The 21,922-nt window shown below is 41.1% G+C and overlaps 1 protein-coding gene across 14 annotated transcripts in view; it reads left to right on the top strand.

The window, feature by feature from the left end:
* Positions 1–21,922, top strand: part of GIPC2 (GIPC PDZ domain containing family member 2) — a 140,074-nt gene that overhangs the window by 53,114 nt on the left and 65,038 nt on the right. For all 14 annotated transcript variants that reach the window (XR_014807953.1, XR_014807951.1, XR_014807952.1 and 11 more), the window contains exons 4-5: positions 5,064–5,170; positions 14,783–14,864. Coding sequence is in view for 4 of the 14 variants with exons in the window: in XM_084964669.1 (XP_084820795.1) it covers positions 5,064–5,170; positions 14,783–14,864 (189 nt within the window). In the remaining 10 variants the exon portion in view is untranslated. The remainder of the gene's footprint in view (positions 1–5,063; positions 5,171–14,782; positions 14,865–21,922) is intronic.

Below are 21,922 nucleotides of genomic sequence, written 5' to 3'. Positions count from 1 at the left end.
CCTTTTTCTTCTTATCAGCCCCCGGCACCCTACCAGCTGAATCAAAACAAAAACAACTCATAGCTATTCTAAAGAGGCCTGAGAAATGTTGGAGAGAGGAAGGACACATAGAAAAAGGGTATATAGGAGTTCCCTGGTGGCTCAGAAGGCTAAGGGTTCAGTGTTGTCACTCACTGCTGTAGCTCTGGTTGCCGCTGTGGTGTGGCTTTGATCCCTGGCCCGGGAACCTCTGCATGTCATGGGTGCATCCAAAAACAAAACCAAAAAACACACAAAAACCAAGCCCCTAAAACAAACAAACAAAAGACCAAAACGAAACCAAAAAAGAAAAAGAGACTGTACCGTTAAAATTTTAAATTCTGGGGCAAAGCTAGATTTTATGGCAGCTGTTCTGAGAGGGTGTCTATGTGTGTTGGGGGCAGAGGTAGGGAAGGCAGCGCCTGAGCTGCTTATGGACAGTGTGCATCCAGGCTTTGGAAGGTCTTTTTAGAAGGGTTGCTTAAGGAGCAGTTGCATAGAAAAGAGAGAATAAAAAGGAGACCTTTGTATTTAAAGTGGTGATTTTCTGCCATTTGAAGGGAGACTTTTGCATGTTTCTCAGTCTCAGAGAAAACCAGGGCAGATGGTTGCGATGAGGAGTATGTGGGAAGAGCAGGTTGCTCTCGCTCCAGGGTGGACCAGTTCAGCGGAAGCAGCAGCTGCCCCTGTGTGTGAGCCCAACCCCTGGACGAAGCACCTTTCCTCTGGCAGCCCTTTGAATGCGTAAGACCACACCCTATGGAGGTGATATTCTTGTTGTACAGAGACGGCCTTATTCCTCCAGTCCTTACAATTTGTAAATGGAGAAGCTGTGTTTTAACTCAGGTTCTGATTCTAAAGTCCCTCTCTTGTCCTCTTGTATCCAGCTCTCGGACATGGCTGTGTCCACGTGTGCCCCCTTGATGATGGGTACGCCAGGCCATCTCGGGCCCCATGGGAGCAGAGTCAGACCTTGTTCTGAGCAGAGACAGAATGCCCAGCCTCCCCACTGTCCCCCTGTTAGTTGGGGATCGAAGCTACGTTGCCTGCGCTCCACCTAAAGATGGGGCCTTGGCTGGTATCGGTCCTCTTTCCCTGGGGCGCAGGGTGGGACTGGAGGCTGATGCCCTGCTGCCATCTTCATTTCCCCTTGTCTCTACTGACCTTCACCATGAAGCAGGGACTGGGGGTTGGTCTGTTTCTTGAAAATGCCAATTAGAATAGGGTATAAATGGAATTCCCGTTGTGGCTCAGCAGTCATGCACCTGACTAGTATCCATGAGGATGCAGGTTCCATCCCTGGCCTTGCTCAGTGGTTAAAGATCCGGCATTGCCATGAGCTGTGGTGGAGGTTGCAAGATGCGGCTTGGATCATCTGTGGCTGTGGCTGTGGCTGGCATCTGCTGCTCTGACTCGACCCCTAGCCTGGGAACTACCATATGCTGCAGGTGCGGCCCTAGAAAGACCAAAAAATAAAATAAAATAATAAAATAAAAAGGGTATTAGGAGATGCCCCTGTGGCACACTGGGTTAACGATTTGGTGTTGTTTCTGTGGTGGCTTGGGTTGCTGCTGAGGCGCAGGTTCCATCCCTAGCACTGCCACAGCTGCAACTCGGTTTTGATTCCTGGCCTGGGAACTTCCACATGCTGCTGACATGGCTGAAAAAGAAAGGAAGAAAAGTGCGGGGCGGTATTAAAGAATGATAGAGGTGTATATAAACATTTTGTTTTAAAATACGTATACATTGTTTTAAGACTCTTTGGATGTAAAAGGCTCTTTGGGTAGAAGACACAAACTGGAGTTCTACAAAGTTTTTCTTTCTTTTTTTTTTTTTTGTAATCAGAACTTTAATGCATATCTATGGGTTCTGTTTCCTAGCTAAAAGCCAGATTTGAGAAATGCTGGATGTTTAAAGATTTTTCCTAATCTTCCAGCATTATCATGTCCACGCCCCCCTGCTTTTTTTTTTGTTGTTGTTGCAACTCACCCTTATGGAGTCTTTCCAAAGCAGTTAACCTAGTTTTCCTAGCAATAATAACTCCTGTTTCACACTTGTTTCATCAGCTCACGTACTTTTAAATTAAATTATGTAATTAGAGTAACAGATAAAATTGCCACAAAAGGGTTTGGGAACAAATGTGACTGCTTCTTGGTGACGTCTGAGCCAGCTGTGGGAGTGTCCTGTGTCCTGAGGACACAGCAGGGGGGGCCCTGAGTCTACTGAGCCCAGCAAGCTCAGGCCAGTTACCAGTGCCTACCGTGTGAACCATATCCCTCTCATCATTCAGCCCCAGGAGAAGCCTCATGCCAATCCATTCATGAGAAGTGACTGATTTAGGGTTTGGCCTGGTTGGTTAGACAAGCTTTGACAGGCCAGCACCCTAAAAGAAGGCCAGATTCAAAACATTTCAAAACATTGAAAACACACAGAACTTTTTTTCCCCCTGTGGGAAAACAGGACCATCCTGCCTGTTTTCATGTACAAACAGGTTGATTTACTTCCCTGAATCAGGATCGTAGAGAAACATGGCTTCTGCTTCTTCCGCCATTGAAAACTGCCTTTCTTAGAAGCTGGGCCAAGCCAGAACTTAAATTTTAACTTCTGTTCTGGTGCCACCAAGTGGTTAGTTTTGAGATAACACTCTGGAGGAGATGACAAACACATGATTAAAAAACAAACACACAATCAGGGAGTTCCCATTGTGGCGCAGTGGAAACAAGCCTGACTGGTATCCATGAGGACACAGGTTCAATGCCTGGCCTCGATCAGTGGGTTAAGGATCCGGCATTGCCGTGAGCTGTGGTGTAGCTCGCAGAAGCAGATCAGATCCCCTATGGCTATGGCTGTGGTGTAGGCCAGCAGCTGTAGCTCCGATTTGACCACTAGCCTGGGAATTTCCATATGCTGCAAGGGTACAGCCCTGAAAAAGCAAGAACAAAATAAAATCGGGGGATTGGCAGAGCACAGAGAATTTTTAGGGCAACAAAATTACTCTGAAGGATATATGTCATTTTCCAAACCCATCCTGTAAACTATGGACTTTAGGGGATAATGATGTTCCTTGCCTTGCAGGTTCATTGATGATAGTGAAAGTACCTCAGTGGTGGGGGTTTTGATGATGGGGCAGCTAATGCAGATGTGGGGGCAGGAGGTGTGTAGATCTCTGTCTTAATTTTGCTGTGAACTTATAACCGCTTTAAAAAATAAAGCCTATTTTGGAGTTCCTGTCATGGCTCAGTGGTTAACGAATCTGACTAGGAACCCTGAGGTTGTGGGTTCGATCTCTGGCCTTGCTCAGGGGGTTAAGGATCTGGTGTTGCCGTGAGCTGTGGTGTAGGTCGCAGACATGGCTCGGATCCCATGTTGCTGTGGCTCTGGTATAGGCCAGTGGCTACAGCTCCGATTGGACCCCTAGCCTGGGAACCTCCATATGCCATGGGAGTGGCCCTAAAAAAGGCAAAAAGACAAAATAAATAAATAAATAAATAAAATAAAGCCTATCTTAAAACATCTTCCACTCCACATTACATTTTCCCTTTTAGCTACTGGTGTTGCAGGTCAGGGCCAGGTAAGTAGTGACATCATCTAGGGAAGCTGGCCAACTTCTCAAGCCTGGACAGCAACCCCTCCGTGAAGTCCCCATGTTTCAGTGTCTGGGGTCCTGAGCTTCGTATGTCCCAGAAACCCTTTATATTTCTTCAGTGTATCCAGACATTTGCAATTTCCCAGGGGCATGTCACGCTTACCAAACTGACAAAAGATTTGGCAATAAGTTAGAATGCCAGCGTGTTATCTACCACAAGAAATGTGTAGGTAGTGGCCGAAAAGTTGAGCACTTCCTCTCTCACCCTGTAGGACATTTTTTATTTTTATTGTTTAAAGATTTTTATTGTTTCTATTATAGCTGAATGTAGGACATTTAGATGGGAAGACAAATTGTAGGTTGCTTGGTGCAATCGCAGGGGGTGGGGGGTGTTGTAGAGAGAGTAAGGGGTGTCAGACTATTTATCTCAAAGGTTAGTATCAGGAAGCTGAGGCTGCCTTTTTTTTTTTTTTTTTTTTGGCTGTACCCTTAGCATGTGGAAGTTTCTGGGCCAGGGATTGAACCCAAGCCATAGCAGTGTCATCGCTGGATCCTTAACCACTAGGCCACCAGGGAACTCCCAGGCTGAGGCCGTCTTGACCACTGTAGGTCTGTACCTGACTCCAAGCTGGGCAGTGAAGAATCCTGGACAGTGCTGGTGGCAGACTGACCTCACCTTTTGCTTTAGGTGTTCTTTTGGAAACTCTGTGCTGAGCGAGCATCTTCTGCTAATCTGTTCTTCCACAGTGGGTTAAGAATCCGACCAGTATCCATGAGGGTTCAGGTTCCATCCTTGGCCTTGCTCAGTGGATTAAGGATCTGATGTTGCTGTGGCTGTGGTATAGGCTGGAAGCTGCAGCTCTGATTCGACCCCTAGCCTGGGAATTTCCATATGCCACAGGCGCGACCCTTAAAAAACAAAACACAAAACCAAAAAAGCATCATGCTGAAGGTAGATACCCAAATAATAGTGCCGTTTTTCCTGTCTTCTCTCAAGACACAGCACTTTTCTTCATGACCTTGATGAAGTCTGGCTCCACACGCGCCTCCGCTATCCTGCCACATACACCTCTTTTCTCTTACAATAAAATCAACTGTTTTATTCTTTATTCCTTCCAAGTTCATCCCTCCCATCTGCACATTTCATATATTCCCTTTTCTTTTTGTAGCCAGACCTCTCTCATAGAGTGTCTCATTTGAGAATAATGAATGACAGGTGAATTTATTCTGTTTTGGGAAATTCTATCAGAAGGCGTAGCTTTTTTTGGGGTTGTTCTTTATTTTTTTCTCCCAATACGCTGTTATTTTTCCCCCCACCGTACAGCATGGTGACCCAGCCTTTTCTCACATCTCTGCAATAACTGTACAAAAATTTGTGGTGGAAACTACATTAGCTTTTATAACAGTCCATTGGCAATCTTAATATATGTACCATTCCCCATCCATTGTATGTTTATAGAAATTGAGCCCAGATCAAAAGCTGGAAAGTCATCAACAGAAAAGATTGGTACTGGAAGGGAGACGCTTCGCCTGAGATCAAAAGGTCCTGCCACCGTGGAAGAAGTGGTACGTTATGTTCATTTAATCCCTATTCTGCTTGGACATGTATGGGCATTCATGTTAGAGCTGGCAATAACGGTAACATCATGAAGTTAAATAAAATGCCATACATTCTAATTAAAGCATGGACTTAATTCATTGCCTACTTAGTATGAAAGTTATTGAAGGCATTTGAGAAGGAAATATAGAAACTCAGTTGGTGAGAAGAGAGTGTGATAGAGCAATCCTCAGCCACCTGTAGACAATGTTTTCTAGAGTATATAGACATCTGGACTGGCTCAAAAACTTAAATCAGGGAATTATAAACAAGAAAAAAAAAACCTTAAATCAGGGAGTTCCCATCATGGCTCAGTGGTAATGAACCCGACTAGTATCCATTAGGAGGCGGATTTGATCCCTGGCCTTACTCAGTGGGTTAAGGACCCGGTGTTGCTGTGAGCTGTGGTGTAGGTCACAGACGTGGCTTGGATCTGGCATTGCTATGGCTATGGTGTAGGCTGGCAGCTGCAGTATAGAATGACCCCTAGTCTGGGAACTTCCATATGCCACAAACGTAGCCCCCAAACCTCCCAAATCTCCCCCAAACAACAAACTTAAATCAACCAGTGCTCTCTGAGATCTAAGAAAAAGTCTCCAAACCACCTGTAAGAGTAAACATACTTAAGATTTTGATAGTGAAAGATGATGTTGGAGTTCCCTTGTGGTGCAGTGGGTTAAGGATCTCGCCTTGTCACTGCAGTGGCTCAGGTCACTGCTATGGCTCGAGTTCCATTTCTGGCCTGGGAATGTCCACATGCCACAGGCACAGCAACAACAAACCCCAAAAAGATAATGTTCATGAACTTCAGTCTCCTCAGTACAACATTTGGAATCATCTTTTTTTGGGGGACAAAGTTGGTTTTGTTGTCTTTTTGTAATGAGGGAGTCAAAATACCTTAGTGAACTAAATAATTTAGTAATTCAATGTTTGGGTATTTTATAATTCTTGTCTAGAAAGTGAGAGGATGTAGTGAAGCAGGGCTATAGTTATAACTGGTAAAACAAATAACAGCCACTCATATTAGCCAGGAAGGAGGGTGTATTTGGTATTTGGAGAATGTTGTTTTTTCATCTGTTTTTATCTTGCTTCATAATGATCACAAAGTAGTATCCTGGTGTGTTGTTGGTATTCTTTTTTTTTTTTCTTTTTTCTTTTTTCTTTTTTCTTTTTTTTTTGTCTTTTTAGGGCCACTCCCGTGGCACATGGACGTTCCCAGTTTAGGGGTTGCATCGGAGCTGCAGCTGCTGGCCTACACCACAGCCACAGCAATGCCAGATCCGAGCTGCGTCTGCAACCTACACCACAGCTCATAGCAACACCAGATCTTCAACCCGCTGAGCGGGGGCCAGGAATTGAATCCACATCCTCATGGATACTCGTCGGGTTCATTACTGCTGAGCCACAGTGAGAACTCTCTTGTTGGTATTCTTTGAAATATGTTTGTGTTCTCACCAGGTTACCAGGGCTTCCTTGTGAGGGCTGGACCTGCTCTAGGAACACTGAGGCCTGGCCATTAATGCCTGGCTATTAGGGGCTGCTTTTCTCTACCTTTAAAGCACATCATTTATAAATGTGATAGTTATATAATGCGATAAGCTTTAATATAAACAAGAAAGGATTAATCATTCCAGAAATTCATAAATCTGGAATCCTGTTGCTCCTCTTTCATGTCCTACCTCCCTTCCATCGGGAGATCCTAGTGGGTCTACTTCTCACTACCCCAGCCCAGGGCACCAACCTCTCATCCTGACTCTTATACTCCCCTGGTCACTCTTCCTGCCTTCTCTCTTGCCCGCTTTCCCTCTGTGCCCACACGGCAGCCAGAATTATCCTTTAAAAACACAGGTGATGCTGAGTAGCATTGAGAACTATGTCTAGATACTCATATTGCGACAGAGAACAAGGGTGGGGGAAAAATGTATACATGTAAGGATAACTTGATCCCCTTGCCGTACAGTGGGAAAAAAAATAAATTAAAAAAAAAAGAAAACACTAATTCAGAAAGAAAAAAACAAAACAGAACAAAACAGGTGAGATTGTCACTTCTCTGTAACAATCTGTTTGGAACCCTCCAGGGCCTTCCCCTGTCACTCAGAGTAAAAGCCCCAGTGTGACCCAACTATGTCATTCTCTGATTTCATTTCCACTGGTCCCCTCCTGACTTCCATTGTGTCAGCTGAGTCTCTTCCTGTCCCCAAACACTGCAGATTGATCCCTGCCTCAGGACCTCCGTATTGCTCTTACCTCTCCCTGAATGTGCTGCATTTGTGGGCACAGCTCACTCCCTGTGGCTGCCCCTGCCCTCCCACCCCCAATTTCTGTCCACATCCAGCCCCATATGATGCCCAGAGCAGCCTGTATAAATAGTCGTCCCTCTACCCCTACCGCTGCCCAATCTTCCTGCCCCTTCACATCCTTCAAGGTGCTGAACACAATCAGACTCGCTGTATCTTTGTTTCCTTTTTGTCCCTAGTTCTCACATGTCCCTGTTCACGCTGTGTCCACAGTACCTAGAACAGTACCTGGGACTTCAAAGGGGCTCAGATCTTTGGATGAATGAGTTAATGTATGATTCATTTAAGCTTGACAGGAGTAAGGGTTTTGATGATTGACTGTCTACATAAAGGTCAGAATTTGAGTGAAAAGCGCCAGGAGAAGAGACAGATGGGGGGAAGGAGAGTAGAAAAGGAGGGCGACAGGGCTTGGGGGCCGCGATGGTTAGGATGCAAAGTGGCAAGTGGCAGGTCTCTTGACAACGAGAAGGATGGAGAACAGCGGTGAGGAAGCCCTGCTCACAAGGAGATGGATGGAGAACAGCGGTGATGAAGCCCTGCTCACAAGATGATGGATGAAAAACAGCGGTGATGAAGCCCTCCTGTTGGGGCGGGGAGGTCAGGCCGGTTCTTGGGGTCGGAGCTCCCGCGGGTGGGGGCATCTCTCTGCGCTGCCCTGGGATTCCCACATGTTTGGAGGGTGAAAGAGAGAGGCTCGTGAATGGTTAGGAGGCTGTTTTCATAGAGTGGCTCCAAAGCGTGCGGGGATGACGTCAGCATTAGGGGCGTGGCTTGTCAGAGCAGCGGCTGGAGGAACCCGCGAGGCCAAGGCTGTCCTGTTGAATGTTGGAGTGACCCGGGGTGTTGTCAGTTTTGGGGAAGCCAGAGGAGGCTTCCCAGTCGGGTGCCTTGGTCCTGGGTGAATGAAAAGATTGATCCAGAGACACGTGACAACGGAGAGGCCTGGGGGAGCCAAAAGCCTTTTGAGAGTGAGCGGTGATCAGGTTGATGGAAAAACCCAGGGCAGTGACTTCTGGTCATTCGGAGTCTTTACTTTTCCGGTGCCAGCACCCTGCTGGGCATTGCTGAAAGCCAGTACATGTTTGCTAGACAGATGAACACACTTCAGGGGAGGAAAGGCCTCTGTAGGAGGATGGAAGAAGTGTAGGGGCTACCAGCAGTGCTGTGTGGTGGTGGCTGGTGGAGAAATGGACAGACCTTCAGACTGCTTATAGAGGAAGAGGGGTCAGCAGGAAAAATTCTGTGTCACTTTAGTAGGAGGACTTGTCTTCTAACAGTTAAATATGGGTAATAAATATTGGTTGAGCAGCTGCTATATATAGGTGTTGGAATGAAAGGAAGAGCTGGAGATCTGCCGGAGGAGGCAGGAGAGATTCATTTGAAGATAAACATCTAAAACTCACTTCTTATTTGCATAGCCTGTTTCATTAAATAGGTCAATTAAAATAGCTCATAATAAACGGAAAAAACTAGTTTGGTGCTAATATTAAATTTGATCCAAATTCCCTATGATTTAATTTCAAATACTAAAAGATGTACAGATTTGAAACAAATCAGACCCTCATAACCTAGCCCAAATTCTTTTAAAATTATAGTTGATTTACAATGTTGTACCAATTTCTGAAATCAGTCTTTTTCTGTGTGTGTTTCTACACCTGCAGCAGGCAAAAGTTCCCAAGCCAGGGGTTGAACCTGAGCCATGGCAGTGACAACTCCAGATCTTTAGCCACTAGACCACCAGGACACTAGAACAAATTCTAAAGCCTGTGAACAATACTCCACCTACATGCCTCATAATTTGTATACCATGATTTGAGACAGGTACAATCCAGATGCTGGTGATACAAAGACAAATGAAGATCTTATTTTTTCCTCTAAAGGAAGAGAGACACGAACAGAAGCTGTAACAAACCAGAAGGGCAAGGTTAATGTCACAAAGGAGGGGCTGATCAGTTGTAGTCAGGGGTCAGGAAACAGGGGAGTCAGGAAGAGTTTGCTCCAGAAGAAATACTGAGTTGGTCAAAGATGGGCAAAAGAGTGTCGTAGGCATGAAGTGACTATGGACCTTGTAAATGTGCCTAGAACTGAAGTGTGGGTGCTGGAAATACCTGGTGGAGGTGATGAGGCTGCAGGTTGAGGCCTGAGTCAGGATGTGAAGGGCCTGTGGATGGTAGGAGGGTACTTAAGAATATCAAGGGGAGCAGCACAGTTTTTGTTTTAGGAAAATTCCTTGGTTCTGGGGGATGGGATGATGAGCAGGGTGGGTTTGAGAAGGTGAAGACTGCAGACAGGGAAACCAATTAGGAAACCTCTACAAATAAAAGAGGAGGGAATATTATTCAGCCATAAAAAGGAAATCTTGTCATTTGCAACAACATGGATGGACCTTGAGGGCTTTATGCTCAGTGAAGTAAGTCAGAGATAGAAAGTCACATCCTAGATGACCTCAGTTATACATGGAATCTACCCACCCACCCCCCAAAACCCCTGAAAACCACAACCAAACTCTAAACAAAAAACTTCATGTAGAAATGGAGCAGATTGGTGGTTGCCAGAGTCAGGGGCTGGGGGCAGGTGTGTGAGATGGGTGAAAGGGGTCAAAAAGTGCAAACTTCTGGTTATAAACAAGTCTTGAGGATGTATGGTATAGCATGGCTGCAGTTGATAAGACTCTACTGTATATTTGAAAGTTGCTAAAACTAGTCTTAAAAGTTCTCATCACAAGGAAAAAAATTATAACTATATGTGGTGATGGTTGTTAACTAGACTCATTGCGGTGATTGTTTTATGATACATACACATCAAATCATTATGTGTATGAAATGTTATATGTCGGTTATATCTCAATTAAGAAAAATCAGGACTGAACACAGGCAATCAGAAAATGAGTGGAAGAGGAGTAATGAGATCAAGAGCTATTCATTTATTTATTTAAAAAATTTTATTATAGTTGACTTACAATGTTGTGCCAATTTCTGCTGTACAGCATTAGTGACCCAGTGATACATACGTATGTATCTATACATATATACATTCTCTCCTCATATTATCTTCTATCATTTTCTGTCCCAAGAGATTCATATAGTTCCCTGTGCTGTACTGTAGGATCTCATTTCCTATCCATTCTAAATGGAATAGTTTGCATCTAATAACCCCAAACTCTCAGTCCATCTCACTCCTTCCCCTCTCCCCCTTGGCAACCACAAGTCTGTTCTCTATGTCTGTGAGTCAGTTTCTGTTCATTTGTGCCATATTTTATTTTATTTTTTTGCATTTTAGGGCCTCACCCGCAGCATACGGAAGTTCCCAGGCTGCCGGGGCCAGCTCAGCAGGATGGGGCTGAAGAATGGTTGCTGTGGAACTTAAGGAAAAATAGTTAACATAAAACAAGACACAGAGACATTTATCTTAAGTAAAGGTGGGAGCTGGGGGACTCAAGGTCTCAGGGACCAAGAGCGCCCTGTCTCAAGAAACCACACTGCTTTTATTGTGAGATCAAGTGAGGAGTGGCTATGGGTGGAAGATACAGGGTTTGTTTACTATTATATAAGTTCTTTTACTATTTAAAAAGCCACCTAGGTGGTAAAGGGTTAAGCTCTTACTCTGACCTCTAGGCACATAACAGTTCTTAAGCTTAAGTCACTTATGCCTTTAGGTCTTTGCTCTTAAGCTTAAGTCATTTACCAGCACTGTGACTTTTTCCAAGAAGGAAGATGGGATAAAGTAAGACAAGAAGATGGGATAAAGTAAAGAAGGACAAGATGGAATTTTCAAGGAAACATGTGTTGCAACACCAGGCTAGGGGTCAAATTGAAGCTACAGCTGCCAGCCCACGCCACAGCCACAACAACGTGGGATCTGAGCTACCTCTGAGACCTACATCACAGTGCACAGCAACACTGTATCCTTAACCCATGAGAGAGGCCAGGGATCGAACCTGCATCCTCATGGATCCTAGTTGGGTTTGTTAACCACTGAGCTACAAAGGGAACTCCCCGTGCCATGTTTTAGATTCCACATATAAGTGATGTCATATAGTATTTGTCTTTCTCCTTCTGACTTACTTCACTTAGTATGAGAATCTCTATTGCATCCGCAAGGCTGAAAATGCCATTATTTTGTTCTTTCAGAATATTAAAATATTGGTGGCCATTTTTGTATGAGAAGTACTGATACTTGTTACAATTACTTGCAGTGTGGCTGGACAGATGCAAAGAGAAACCTCTAAGTTACTTTGCATAGCCTGTCACTTTACACAGACCATTCAAAACATACTGTAAAGAAGGCAAGAGTGATATATCATGTATCTTATCATTTTAAAGGCCAAGTTAATATAAAAACATATAAGAAATTTGTGATAATATTCTCAAGAAAATAAAAATAAAATTTTATTTGCAATAAGGTGCATATTTTTAGTGTTTTGAATATGAAGCAACAGTATTTAAAGTATTATGAATTTTTTGCAGTATGATCTTAAATTCAACATTTGTACCTATAGTTGAGTGTTTAACATCTTTGGGCTATTTCTTTTTCAGCTATGAAGCCATTTTTTTTAAGTTTTATTGAAGTATAGTTAATTCACAAGGTTGTGATAATTTCTGCTGTACAACAAAGTGACCCCATCATACATATACACATATCCATTCTCTCAGATTCTTTTCCCATGTAGATTATCACAGAATACAGGGTAGAGTTCTCCGTGCTATACAGCAAGTCCGTTTTGGCCAAGCATATGGCCACCTGTCCCTTTTGGTAACCACAAGTTTTTCGAAGTCTTTGAGTATGTTTCTATTCTGCAAATAAGTTCGTTTGTACCTTTTTGAAAAGATTCCACATATCAGTGATATCATGTGATGTTTGTCTTTTGCTATCTAACTTCACTTAGTATGTTAATCTCTAGGTTCATCCATGTTGCTGCAAATGGCATTATTTTATTTTTTATAGCTGAGTAATATTCCATGGTATATATGTGCCACATCTTCTTTATCCATTCCTCTGTTGACGGACATTTGGGTTGCTTCCATGTCTTGACTATTGTAAATAGTGCTACAATGAACATAGGGGTGCGTGTATCTTTTTTAATGAAAGTTTTATCCGGATATATGCCCAGGAGTGGGATTGCTGGATCATATGGTAGTTCTATATTTAGTTTTCTGAGGTACCTCCATACTGTTTACCATAGTGGTTGTACCAATTTACATTCCCACAATAGTGTAGGAGGGTTCCCTTTTCTCCACACTCTCTCTAGCATTTGTTATTTGTTGGCTTGTTAATGATGTCCACTCTGACCGGTATGAGGTGGTACCTCATTGTAGGTTTGATTTGCGTTTCTCTAATAATTAGTGATGTTGAGCATCTTTTCATGTGTTTTTTGGCGGTATGTCTTATGAAGCCATTTAAAACCAAGTATCGAAATAAACTGATGATAGAGCCAGACTTTACCAAATATTAAAATAGTAATAAAATGTGACCAATCATGTTTTTCATTTAAACTTTTAATAGTTTTAGGAAGAACAAAAAATGTTTTGGTACCATTAACACATAAAACAAAAATTATTATTATTATTATTATTAGTAGTAGTATTATTGTCTTTTGTCTTTTTAGGCCGCGTCTTCACGGCACACAGAGGTTCCCATGCTAGGGGTCTAAGTGGAGCTGTAGCTGCCAGCCTACACCACACCCACAGCAATGCAGGATCTGAGCCGCATCTGCCACCTACACCACAGCTCACGGCGATGCCGGATCCTTAACCCACTGAGCGAGACCAGGGATCGAACCCGCAACTGCATGGATCCTAGTTGGATTCATTTCCACTGAGCCATGACGGGAACTCCAAAACAAAAGTTATTTAAAAATATTCCATCATCTCCTTATAAAATTTCTGTTTTTGTATATTTTTATAGTGTACACAGTATATTAATGTGGTAAAACATGTGTTTGATTTATTTAAAAAATTAAAAAAATACATACAGTAGTGTCCTCTTATTCACTGAGAACATGTTTCAAAACCCCCAGTGGATGTCTAAGGTGGCAGATAGTACCGAACCCTGTATATACTATGTTTTTTTCCTAGGCATGCATACCTGCGATAAAGTTTAATTTATAAACTGGTCACCGTGAGAGATAACAACCTCTAACAGTAAAACTAGAATGATTATAAAATATACTATAATAAAAGTTGTGTGAATGTGGTCTGCCTCTTAAAATATCTTACTGCACTATACTCAGCCTTGTTGCAATCATGTGAGATGTTAAAATGTCAGTGTGAGGAGATGAAGTGAGATGAGCGATGTAAGCCTTGGGACACAGTGTTAGGCGACTGTTGACCTTCTGGTTCAGGTCAGAAGGCGGGTCATCTGCTGGGTAATCTTGGTCATGGAGCCGCGATGATGGGGATGGCTGGGGATTTTGGGACGGAGTGGATAATGTGAGATTTTACTCCACTACTCAGAAGGGCACGTAATTTAAAATGTATGAACTTTGTTTCTGGAATTTTCCATTTAATATTTTTTGGCCCTCAGTTGACTGCCATACCTGAAATTGAGAAGAGCAAAACCATAGGTAAGGGGGGAACTACTGTATAATAATATTAATAAAAAATAAACAGTAAGGGTATGCGATCAGAGTGTTTTACTCTTGGAGTGAGCTGTTAATACATGGGGTCTCTCCATGACAAAGACCTAAGCCCTCGTCATGGCACACAGGGAAGATCTAATTGTGTCTGGTGCCATGTTTCCCATCCCATGGGACTTCTTGCAGTTCCTTTACACATTGTAGGCTTTTATCAGACTCTGCAGCCTCACATAGACTTTGCCTATCTATTGATTTCTACTTGCAGTGCCCTGTCGGGCTTATCTGACACCGGTTCATCTTTGAAAGCACAGTTCTTAAGTCACGTTCTTTTGGAAGTCCTTCTGGACTTTCAGAGATTTAAATTTACCTCCTCTGTGATACTTCTGTGCCTTTGACATCCTTTAGAAATTGTCCTTCAATTGCTAAATAGTTATTAATTTTTACACCTGTCTCCCTTCTAGAAGGTTAGCTACTTGGAGACTGTGTTCCTGGCTTTTCTTTGAATCTATAATACTTAATGCAAACACCAAAAGATTCGTATTTTGATACTGATGTGTATTGAGTTACAGAGCACATTCTAGATATATTTCCATTCAAATTAGAGTACACAACCAAGAACTGGCTCCACATCGTATTTCCCCCTATGTATGCTTGACATTCAAGAGATTGCATATAAAAATATAATCTTATTTTTCTTTTCTCTGATAAAGCCCTCTGAAGCCAAAACAAAGGCAATTGAAAAGATTGATGATCTTCTTGAATTGTACATGGGAATTCGAGATATCGACTTAGGTAAGATGATACTGTTTTAAAAAGTCTTATTTATTAATTTGACAGAAGTCAGTGCTTATTTGTGTCTTGCTTGCATTTATAGCCAATTATACTTTTAAAGATAAAAAGTGTTTGTGGAGTGATGAAAAGCATAATGAAAATAAAGGTCATAAGTAAAAATGAAAAGAAGACCTGGCTCTTACTAGTTGTGTGGCCTGAAAGCCAAGTCAACTTTTCTTTCTATTCTTTCCTTCCTCCCTCCCTCCCTCTCCCCCTCCCTTTCTTCCTTTCTTCCTCAACAAAACTGCAACCTATGGAAGTTCTCAGGCTAGGGGTTGAATTGGAGCTACAGCTGCTGGCCTACACCACAACCACGGCAATGCAGGATCCGAACCACTTCTGCAACCTACACCACAGCTCATGGCAATACTGGATCCTTAACCCACTGACTGAGGCCAGGGATGGAACCTGAATCCTCATGGATGCTAGCTGGATTCGTAACCTGCTGAGCCACAACAGAAACTCCCAAGCTAACCTTTCTAAACTTCAGGTTTTTTTTTTTTTTTTTTTTTTTTTTTTTTTTTTGGCATCCATGACATGTGGAAGTTCCTGGGCCACAGATCAAACCCATGCCACTGCAACAACCTGAATTGCTGCAGTGGCAACACTGGATCCTTAACCTGCTGTGTGATAAGGGAACTCCTATTTTATCTATTTTTAAATTATAGTTGATTTATGATACTGTGTTTCAGGTGTACAGCAAAGTGATTCAGATATATATTAGATTCTTTTCCACTATATTTTCAGATGTATATTAGAATCATATATATTAGATTCTTTTCCACTATATGTTATTACAGGGTATTGAATATAGTTCTCTGTGTAAATCCTTGTTTATGAATTTTATGTTTAGTAGTGTGTATCTGTTAATCCCAAATTCCTAATTTATTCCTCTCTCCACCTTCCCTCTTTGGTAACCATAAGTTTGTTTTCTATGTCTGTGAGTGTGTTTCCATTTTGTAAATATTTGTATTATTTTAAAAATTCCACATAGAAGTGATATCATATAATGTTTGTCTTTATCTCCACTCAGAGGGCTATTCTCTAGGCCCATCCATGTTATACAAATGGCAATATTTCATTCTTTTTTATCGCTGAATAGTATTCCATTGTACAGATAAACCTTATCTTTATCCGTTTGTCTGTCGACGGACACATAGGTTGCTTCCATGTCTTAGCCATTGTAAATGGTGCTGCTGTGCATAACACTGGGGTGCATGTAGCTTTTCGAATTAAAAGCTTAGTCTTTTCCAGATATATGCCCAGGAAGGGGGATTGCTGGGTCACCTGGTAGTGCTATATTTTTTTAAGGAATCTCCATACTGTTCTCCGTAGTGGTTGTACCAATTTACATTCCCACCAACAGTGTAGGAGGGTTCCCTTTTCTTCATACCCCCTCCAGTGTTTGTTATTTGTAGGCTTTTTGATGATGGCCATTCTGACTAATGTGAGGTGATACTTCATTGTGATTTTGATTTGCCTTTCTCTAATAATTAGCAGTGTTGAACAGCTTTTCATGGGCCTGTTGGCCATCTGTATGTCTTTGGAGAAATGCCTATTTAGACCTTCTGCCCATTTTTGGATTGGGTTATTTATTTATTTTAATATTGAGTTGTATGGGCTTTTTTTTTTTGTCTTTTTGTCTTTTTGCCTTTTCTAGGGCTGCTCCTGCAGCATATGGAGGTTCCCAGGCTAGGGGTCTAATCGGATCTGTAGCTGCTATCCTACACCACAGCCACAGCAATGCAAGATCTAAGCCACGTCTGCCACCTACACCACAGCTCATAGCAACGCTGGATCCTTAACCCACTGAGCAAGGCCAGGGATCGAACCCACAACCTCATGGTTCTCAGTTGGATTCATTAACCACTGAGCCACAACAGGAACTCCTGTATGGGCTGTTTTCAACTTAAGCTTTTAATCTATAAGTTATAAATATATATCCTACATAGGCTGTTTTATGGGTTTAAAAATATATGTGATGATGTTAACTAGGCTTACTGTGGTGATCATTTTGTAATATATATTGAAAAACATTTGTGAAAAAGTTTATAAATGATACATATGAAAAATATTATTTAACATCAGATTTAATGGACAAATTTTATATTTAATATGATATTAAAGCTGTGCCCCACTTAATAAGATTACTGAAACCTTGTACAAAGAAAGTGGATACACTTGTCATATGACTAATAAGTCATATGAGCAGTTGAATTTCTATGTATTTCTTACATCATTATTAGGATGTCAGATGCTTTTTAAAATTATTTTTTATTTAAAAAAATTTTTATAGTTGTTTTACAATTTTGTGCCAATTCTGCTGTACAGCAAAGGAACTTTTTAAAAAATATCATTTTCTTTTTTAAAAATATTATTTTCCGGAGTTGCCATCATGGCTCAGGAGTAATGAACCCAACTAGTGTCCATGAGGATGTGGGTTTGATCCCTGGTCCTACTTAGTGGGTTAAAGGACCCGGCGTTGCTGTGAGCTGTGGTGTAGGTCGCAGACACAGCTCGGATCTGGTGTTGCTACGGCTGTAGTGTAGGCCAGCAGATGCAGCTCTGATTTGACCCCTGGCCTGGGAACTTCTGTATGCTGCAGGTGTGGCCCTAAAAAGCCAAAAATAAAAAAAAAGACAAAAAAAATTTTTACATCATGGCCTAACCCAGGAGATTGGATATAGTTTCCTGTGCTATATACAGTAAGACCTTGTTTAGGATGTCAGAATCTTGATTTATCAATTAAGACTCTATCAAATTGCAAATAACAAACAAAACTCAATAAATCTAATTCCAACTGGCTTGAGGGAAAGAAAGGGGAAAAATGCTTTGGTTCTTATAGCTGAAAAGTCCAAAGATAGATCCTGGGTTCATGAATGGTTAGATCTGGAGTCTCTCTCTCTCTCTCTTTTTAATTTTTTTGTCTTTTTAGGGCTGCACCGTGGCATATGAAAGTCCCCGGGCTAGGGGTCGAATGGGAGCTATAGCTGCTGGCCTCTATCACAGCCACAACAACATGAGATCCAAGCCATGTCTGAGACCTACACCACAGCTCATGACAGTGCTGGAACTTTAACCCACTAAGCGAGGCCAGGGATCGAACCTGAGTCCTCATGGATACTGCTGAGCCACAACGACAACTCCGAAAAGTTTTCAAATTTTACACAGGATGAATATTATAAGAGTCAGGACCCAGGGTATCAGTTGCTGGCTCTTGATGAACTGAGGAGAACCACACTTTTCAAAGGTGAGAATTAAAGCAGTGTTCAACTTTAGAACTTAACTCTGGGCATAGGTCTTATAGCTACTTAAGTATAAATTGGGCATAGTAAAATAAATTATATTTAATAATCTTTTGTTGTTAAAATATACACGTGTACAGGGAAGAGTGTTAAGCAACCGTACAAGTAATTATAAGTGAATTAAGAAACAGTTCTTTAAGGATCACTTTTCTTTCACTTTGACAAATTCAGGGCACTAATCATTCTTCACAAATTCCTTGTAAATTAACTAGTAATCCCTTTATAAATTTAATTTATCATCTGTAGCAAATTCCTCCAATGACATAAAACATTATTATCATTATACATGATTAGCAATGTGATCAGTCACCTAAGGAGGTAAAGTTTAAGGAAAGTGTTTAGAATGTCAGCCATTTGTTAAATTAGGAATTTCTCTCATTATTCGATTTGATTAGCATGAAATATGAGTCACAAATGTGACACTGATTCAACAGACAAATGAATATATTTACTTGTTCATCTTCCAAGCATTTCTTAGCTTTCAGAAATGTTCATTCTTAATGCAAATTATGTTGAGAATCATGTTGTTTCGAAGTTGTCAATATAAGTTTTTGATAAAAAATTTAAAAAGTAATATGGCAATAAAGTGACTAAAGTCCAAAATACTATCCTCAAAAAGCACTGGGATGTATTTACCATTTGAAAGTGGAAAGCAATTCAAATGAGTTTAGGTAGATGTAATCCTGGAGGGAAAGGGAAAAGCTGCGAACTATTTCAGAACCAGCCAACGTGGCTTTCCTTGGAATGTTATCCATGGGGGATTATGGTTTCTGGAAGATTTTGAGTCCTGGAAGACCTTATATGGGATTGGCCTAGCTTAAAGGAAAGTTGTGTCGGAGTTCCCGTAGTGGCGCAGTGGTTAACGAATCCGACTAGGAACCATGAGGTTTCGGGTTCGATCCCTGGCCTTGCTCAGTGGGTTGAGGATCCAGCGTTGCCGTGAGCAGTGGTATAGTCGCAGATGAGGCTCAGATCCCGAGTTGCTGTGGCTCTGGCGTAGGCCACCAGCTATAGCTCTGATTAGACCCCTAGCCTGGGAACCTCCATATGCCGTAAGAGCGGCCCAAGAAATGGCAAAAACACACACACACATACACACACACACAAAAGTTGTGTCATGTAAATTTCTTCATTAATATTTAAGGCAATTGCGTATGTGTATATAGAACAATATTTTCTGATGATACCAATTTAAGAGTTTGGAGATCATCCAACCAGCTCCAGAATTTTAGGATTTCTAATTTATAAAGAGATCTAGCAATGTGGTGGAAGGAAATCTGAATGATAGTTTCTCAGTAATTTTTCCCTATAAAATCTTCTAGAGCTCTTTAAAAAGCATACGATAGTGCTATTTAGTGATAATTACATTTCTTCCTGGGATGATTTTCTTTTTTCACCAAATTCAAAACAATGAACATTATAGAAAGTCATCCTTCTCAGATAAAGCCAATGAATTTTTGGAAATAGATTTTCATCCAATGGTCTATATTGACTATATTTTTTGATGGTTGACTCCTATGTGAGTTGCTTGAACTGGGTTGATATTTATGAAAATCACGGGGAAAGTAAGAGCTGAAGACCTTCCGTAGAGAGATACAGTCACAGATGTAATACTTAAATTAACAATGGTGGTCATTAGCCTTTATTTGAATCCCACTCTGTGCCATTTTCTAGATTTGAGAACAGATTCAGAGGAGTTTGGTAGCTTGTCCAGAGTTGGCTAACAAGTTAAGATTGAGAATTAATATTTGGACTTTGATACCAAGATTTTTCACCTGAAGTAGCATCTTATATCTGAAAAATTATGTTTAAGTATTTAAAAATTTAGTGGAAAATATAGATTAACCCATAATCACAAATAAATTTGTCATCAATTATGTAAAAGTTGTTCACTGGTGGTATAATGTAAAGATATTCTCAACATAGCCACTAGAGGTCAGCACGTAGCTGTTATATGTAGTATAACAATTCTAGTTTGAATATTTTTTGCAAGGTTGTATTCAGGTGCTAAATATTATTGCAGCATATTGCAAGTCTATTATAGCTAACAGATTAAAAGCATTTTAGTAGCTGTCACTATGTTAATGTAATATAACCCTCTAAAAAGCATTTAATTTTGCTGAAGTTTTATTTATTTATTTTTTTGGTTCCTATTAAGTAAGAGATTCAACCTTTTATCAAAAGATAAAACACCAGTTTATTTTTCTTGCAAAAATATTTTAAATCTATGTTTATATTTTATCCATTAGCAAAAATTCATACATGTTCAGAGAATGCTCCCTTCTTTTTTTCTGTTGCTTTTTAGGGCTGCAGCCGTGGCATATGGAAGTTCCTGGGCTAGGGGTCGAATCAGAGCTACAGCTGCTGGCTTATGCCACAGCCACAGCAATGCAGGATCCAAGCCAGGTTTGTGACCTATACCAAAGCTCATGGCAATGCTGGATCCTTAACCCACTGAGCGAGGCCAGGGATTGAACCCATGTCCTCATGGATACTAGTGTGGTTCATTAACTGTTGAGCCACGAAGGGAACTCCCAAATGCTCCATTCTTAATTTCTTTTAAAATACATAAGCAAATTACTGGTTTTGAAAAGATATATGGAGCACTGTATTACATACAATAATTCCAGCACAACTATGAATCTGCCTAATTGGTATTTTTATTGTTTGTACAAGACCAGGGGTTCCCTGAAGGCAGATAACTTAACTCAGTTTTTAATCCCAGCTCCTACCATAGTACCTCTTCTAGTGTAAACTCTTAGTAAATGTTTGTTGACTAAATGTCTTTTAAGAGACACAAAAATAGTAAATTGACAGGGATTATTAGTCTTAATATCATTTTTGAAGCTTTAGCCCTTGGACAGATTTTTTTTAATTACCCAATGCATTTTATTACATTTATAGTTGTACCATGATCATCACAACCAAATTTTATAGCATTTGCCCTTGGACAGATTATTACCTTTTGAACCTTAATTTCTATACCTTTGAAAAAGGGGTATGATAAACAACCTTATTGGGTTGCCAAGGCATTATTTAAATAGTATGTATAAAGTTTCTGTCACATCATAAATAATAGGTATATAGCTACTCTCATTCTTAGCAATGATGATTAATAATTATTACTAGTAATAATGACAGTGGGAGTAGCGGTGGAACCTGTAGAAGGTCTGACATCTCTGAGGCTGTATTTAGTATTTGCTAGCATGGGTGTGCTTGGGTGAGATTATATAGTTTGGACCATGAGGTTATTGTATGGGCATCTTAAACCATCATTTTTCTCATTTTGTGCCTAAGGGACCCAAACCAGGGATTGCAAGTTGGAGTAGCCCTTGTCCAGGGTATGTTGGTCCTCTGCTCAGTGCGTTAGACCATGTTGCTGAGCTTCTGGACGTACCCAGAAACCATGCACCAAATTGTTTCTTTTAGCCAGTGCGTGTGTGTGTGTGTGTGTGTGTGTGTGTGTGTGTGTGTGTGTGTGTGTTTGTGTGAGTGTGAGGGGGTGGGGAGGAAGAGAGATTGGTTGATGTGGTGCCCTAGTGAACATCTGATCCCTAACATTGTTTCCTCCAGCACTTAACAGCATCAATCATGTGCACTGTTCATTTCTGTTTCTGAATGGTCTGTAGACTTTCTTATATAATTTATCTGTGTGCATCTTATTTCTTCCTCAATGAGACTGTGTATCATCCATATGTCAGTATAATTTTTAGA

Source organism: Sus scrofa, chromosome 6, assembly GCF_054392235.1.
Source record: "Sus scrofa isolate SSC_HxYL_T2T_F1_AM1 chromosome 6, Sscrofa_HxYL_maternal_Yorkshire_Landrace_v2.0, whole genome shotgun sequence".
Classification (NCBI taxonomy): Eukaryota; Metazoa; Chordata; class Mammalia; order Artiodactyla; family Suidae; genus Sus; species Sus scrofa.
Note: the sequence above shows the minus strand (reverse complement) of the source record. Positions and strands in the feature narration are given on the sequence as shown.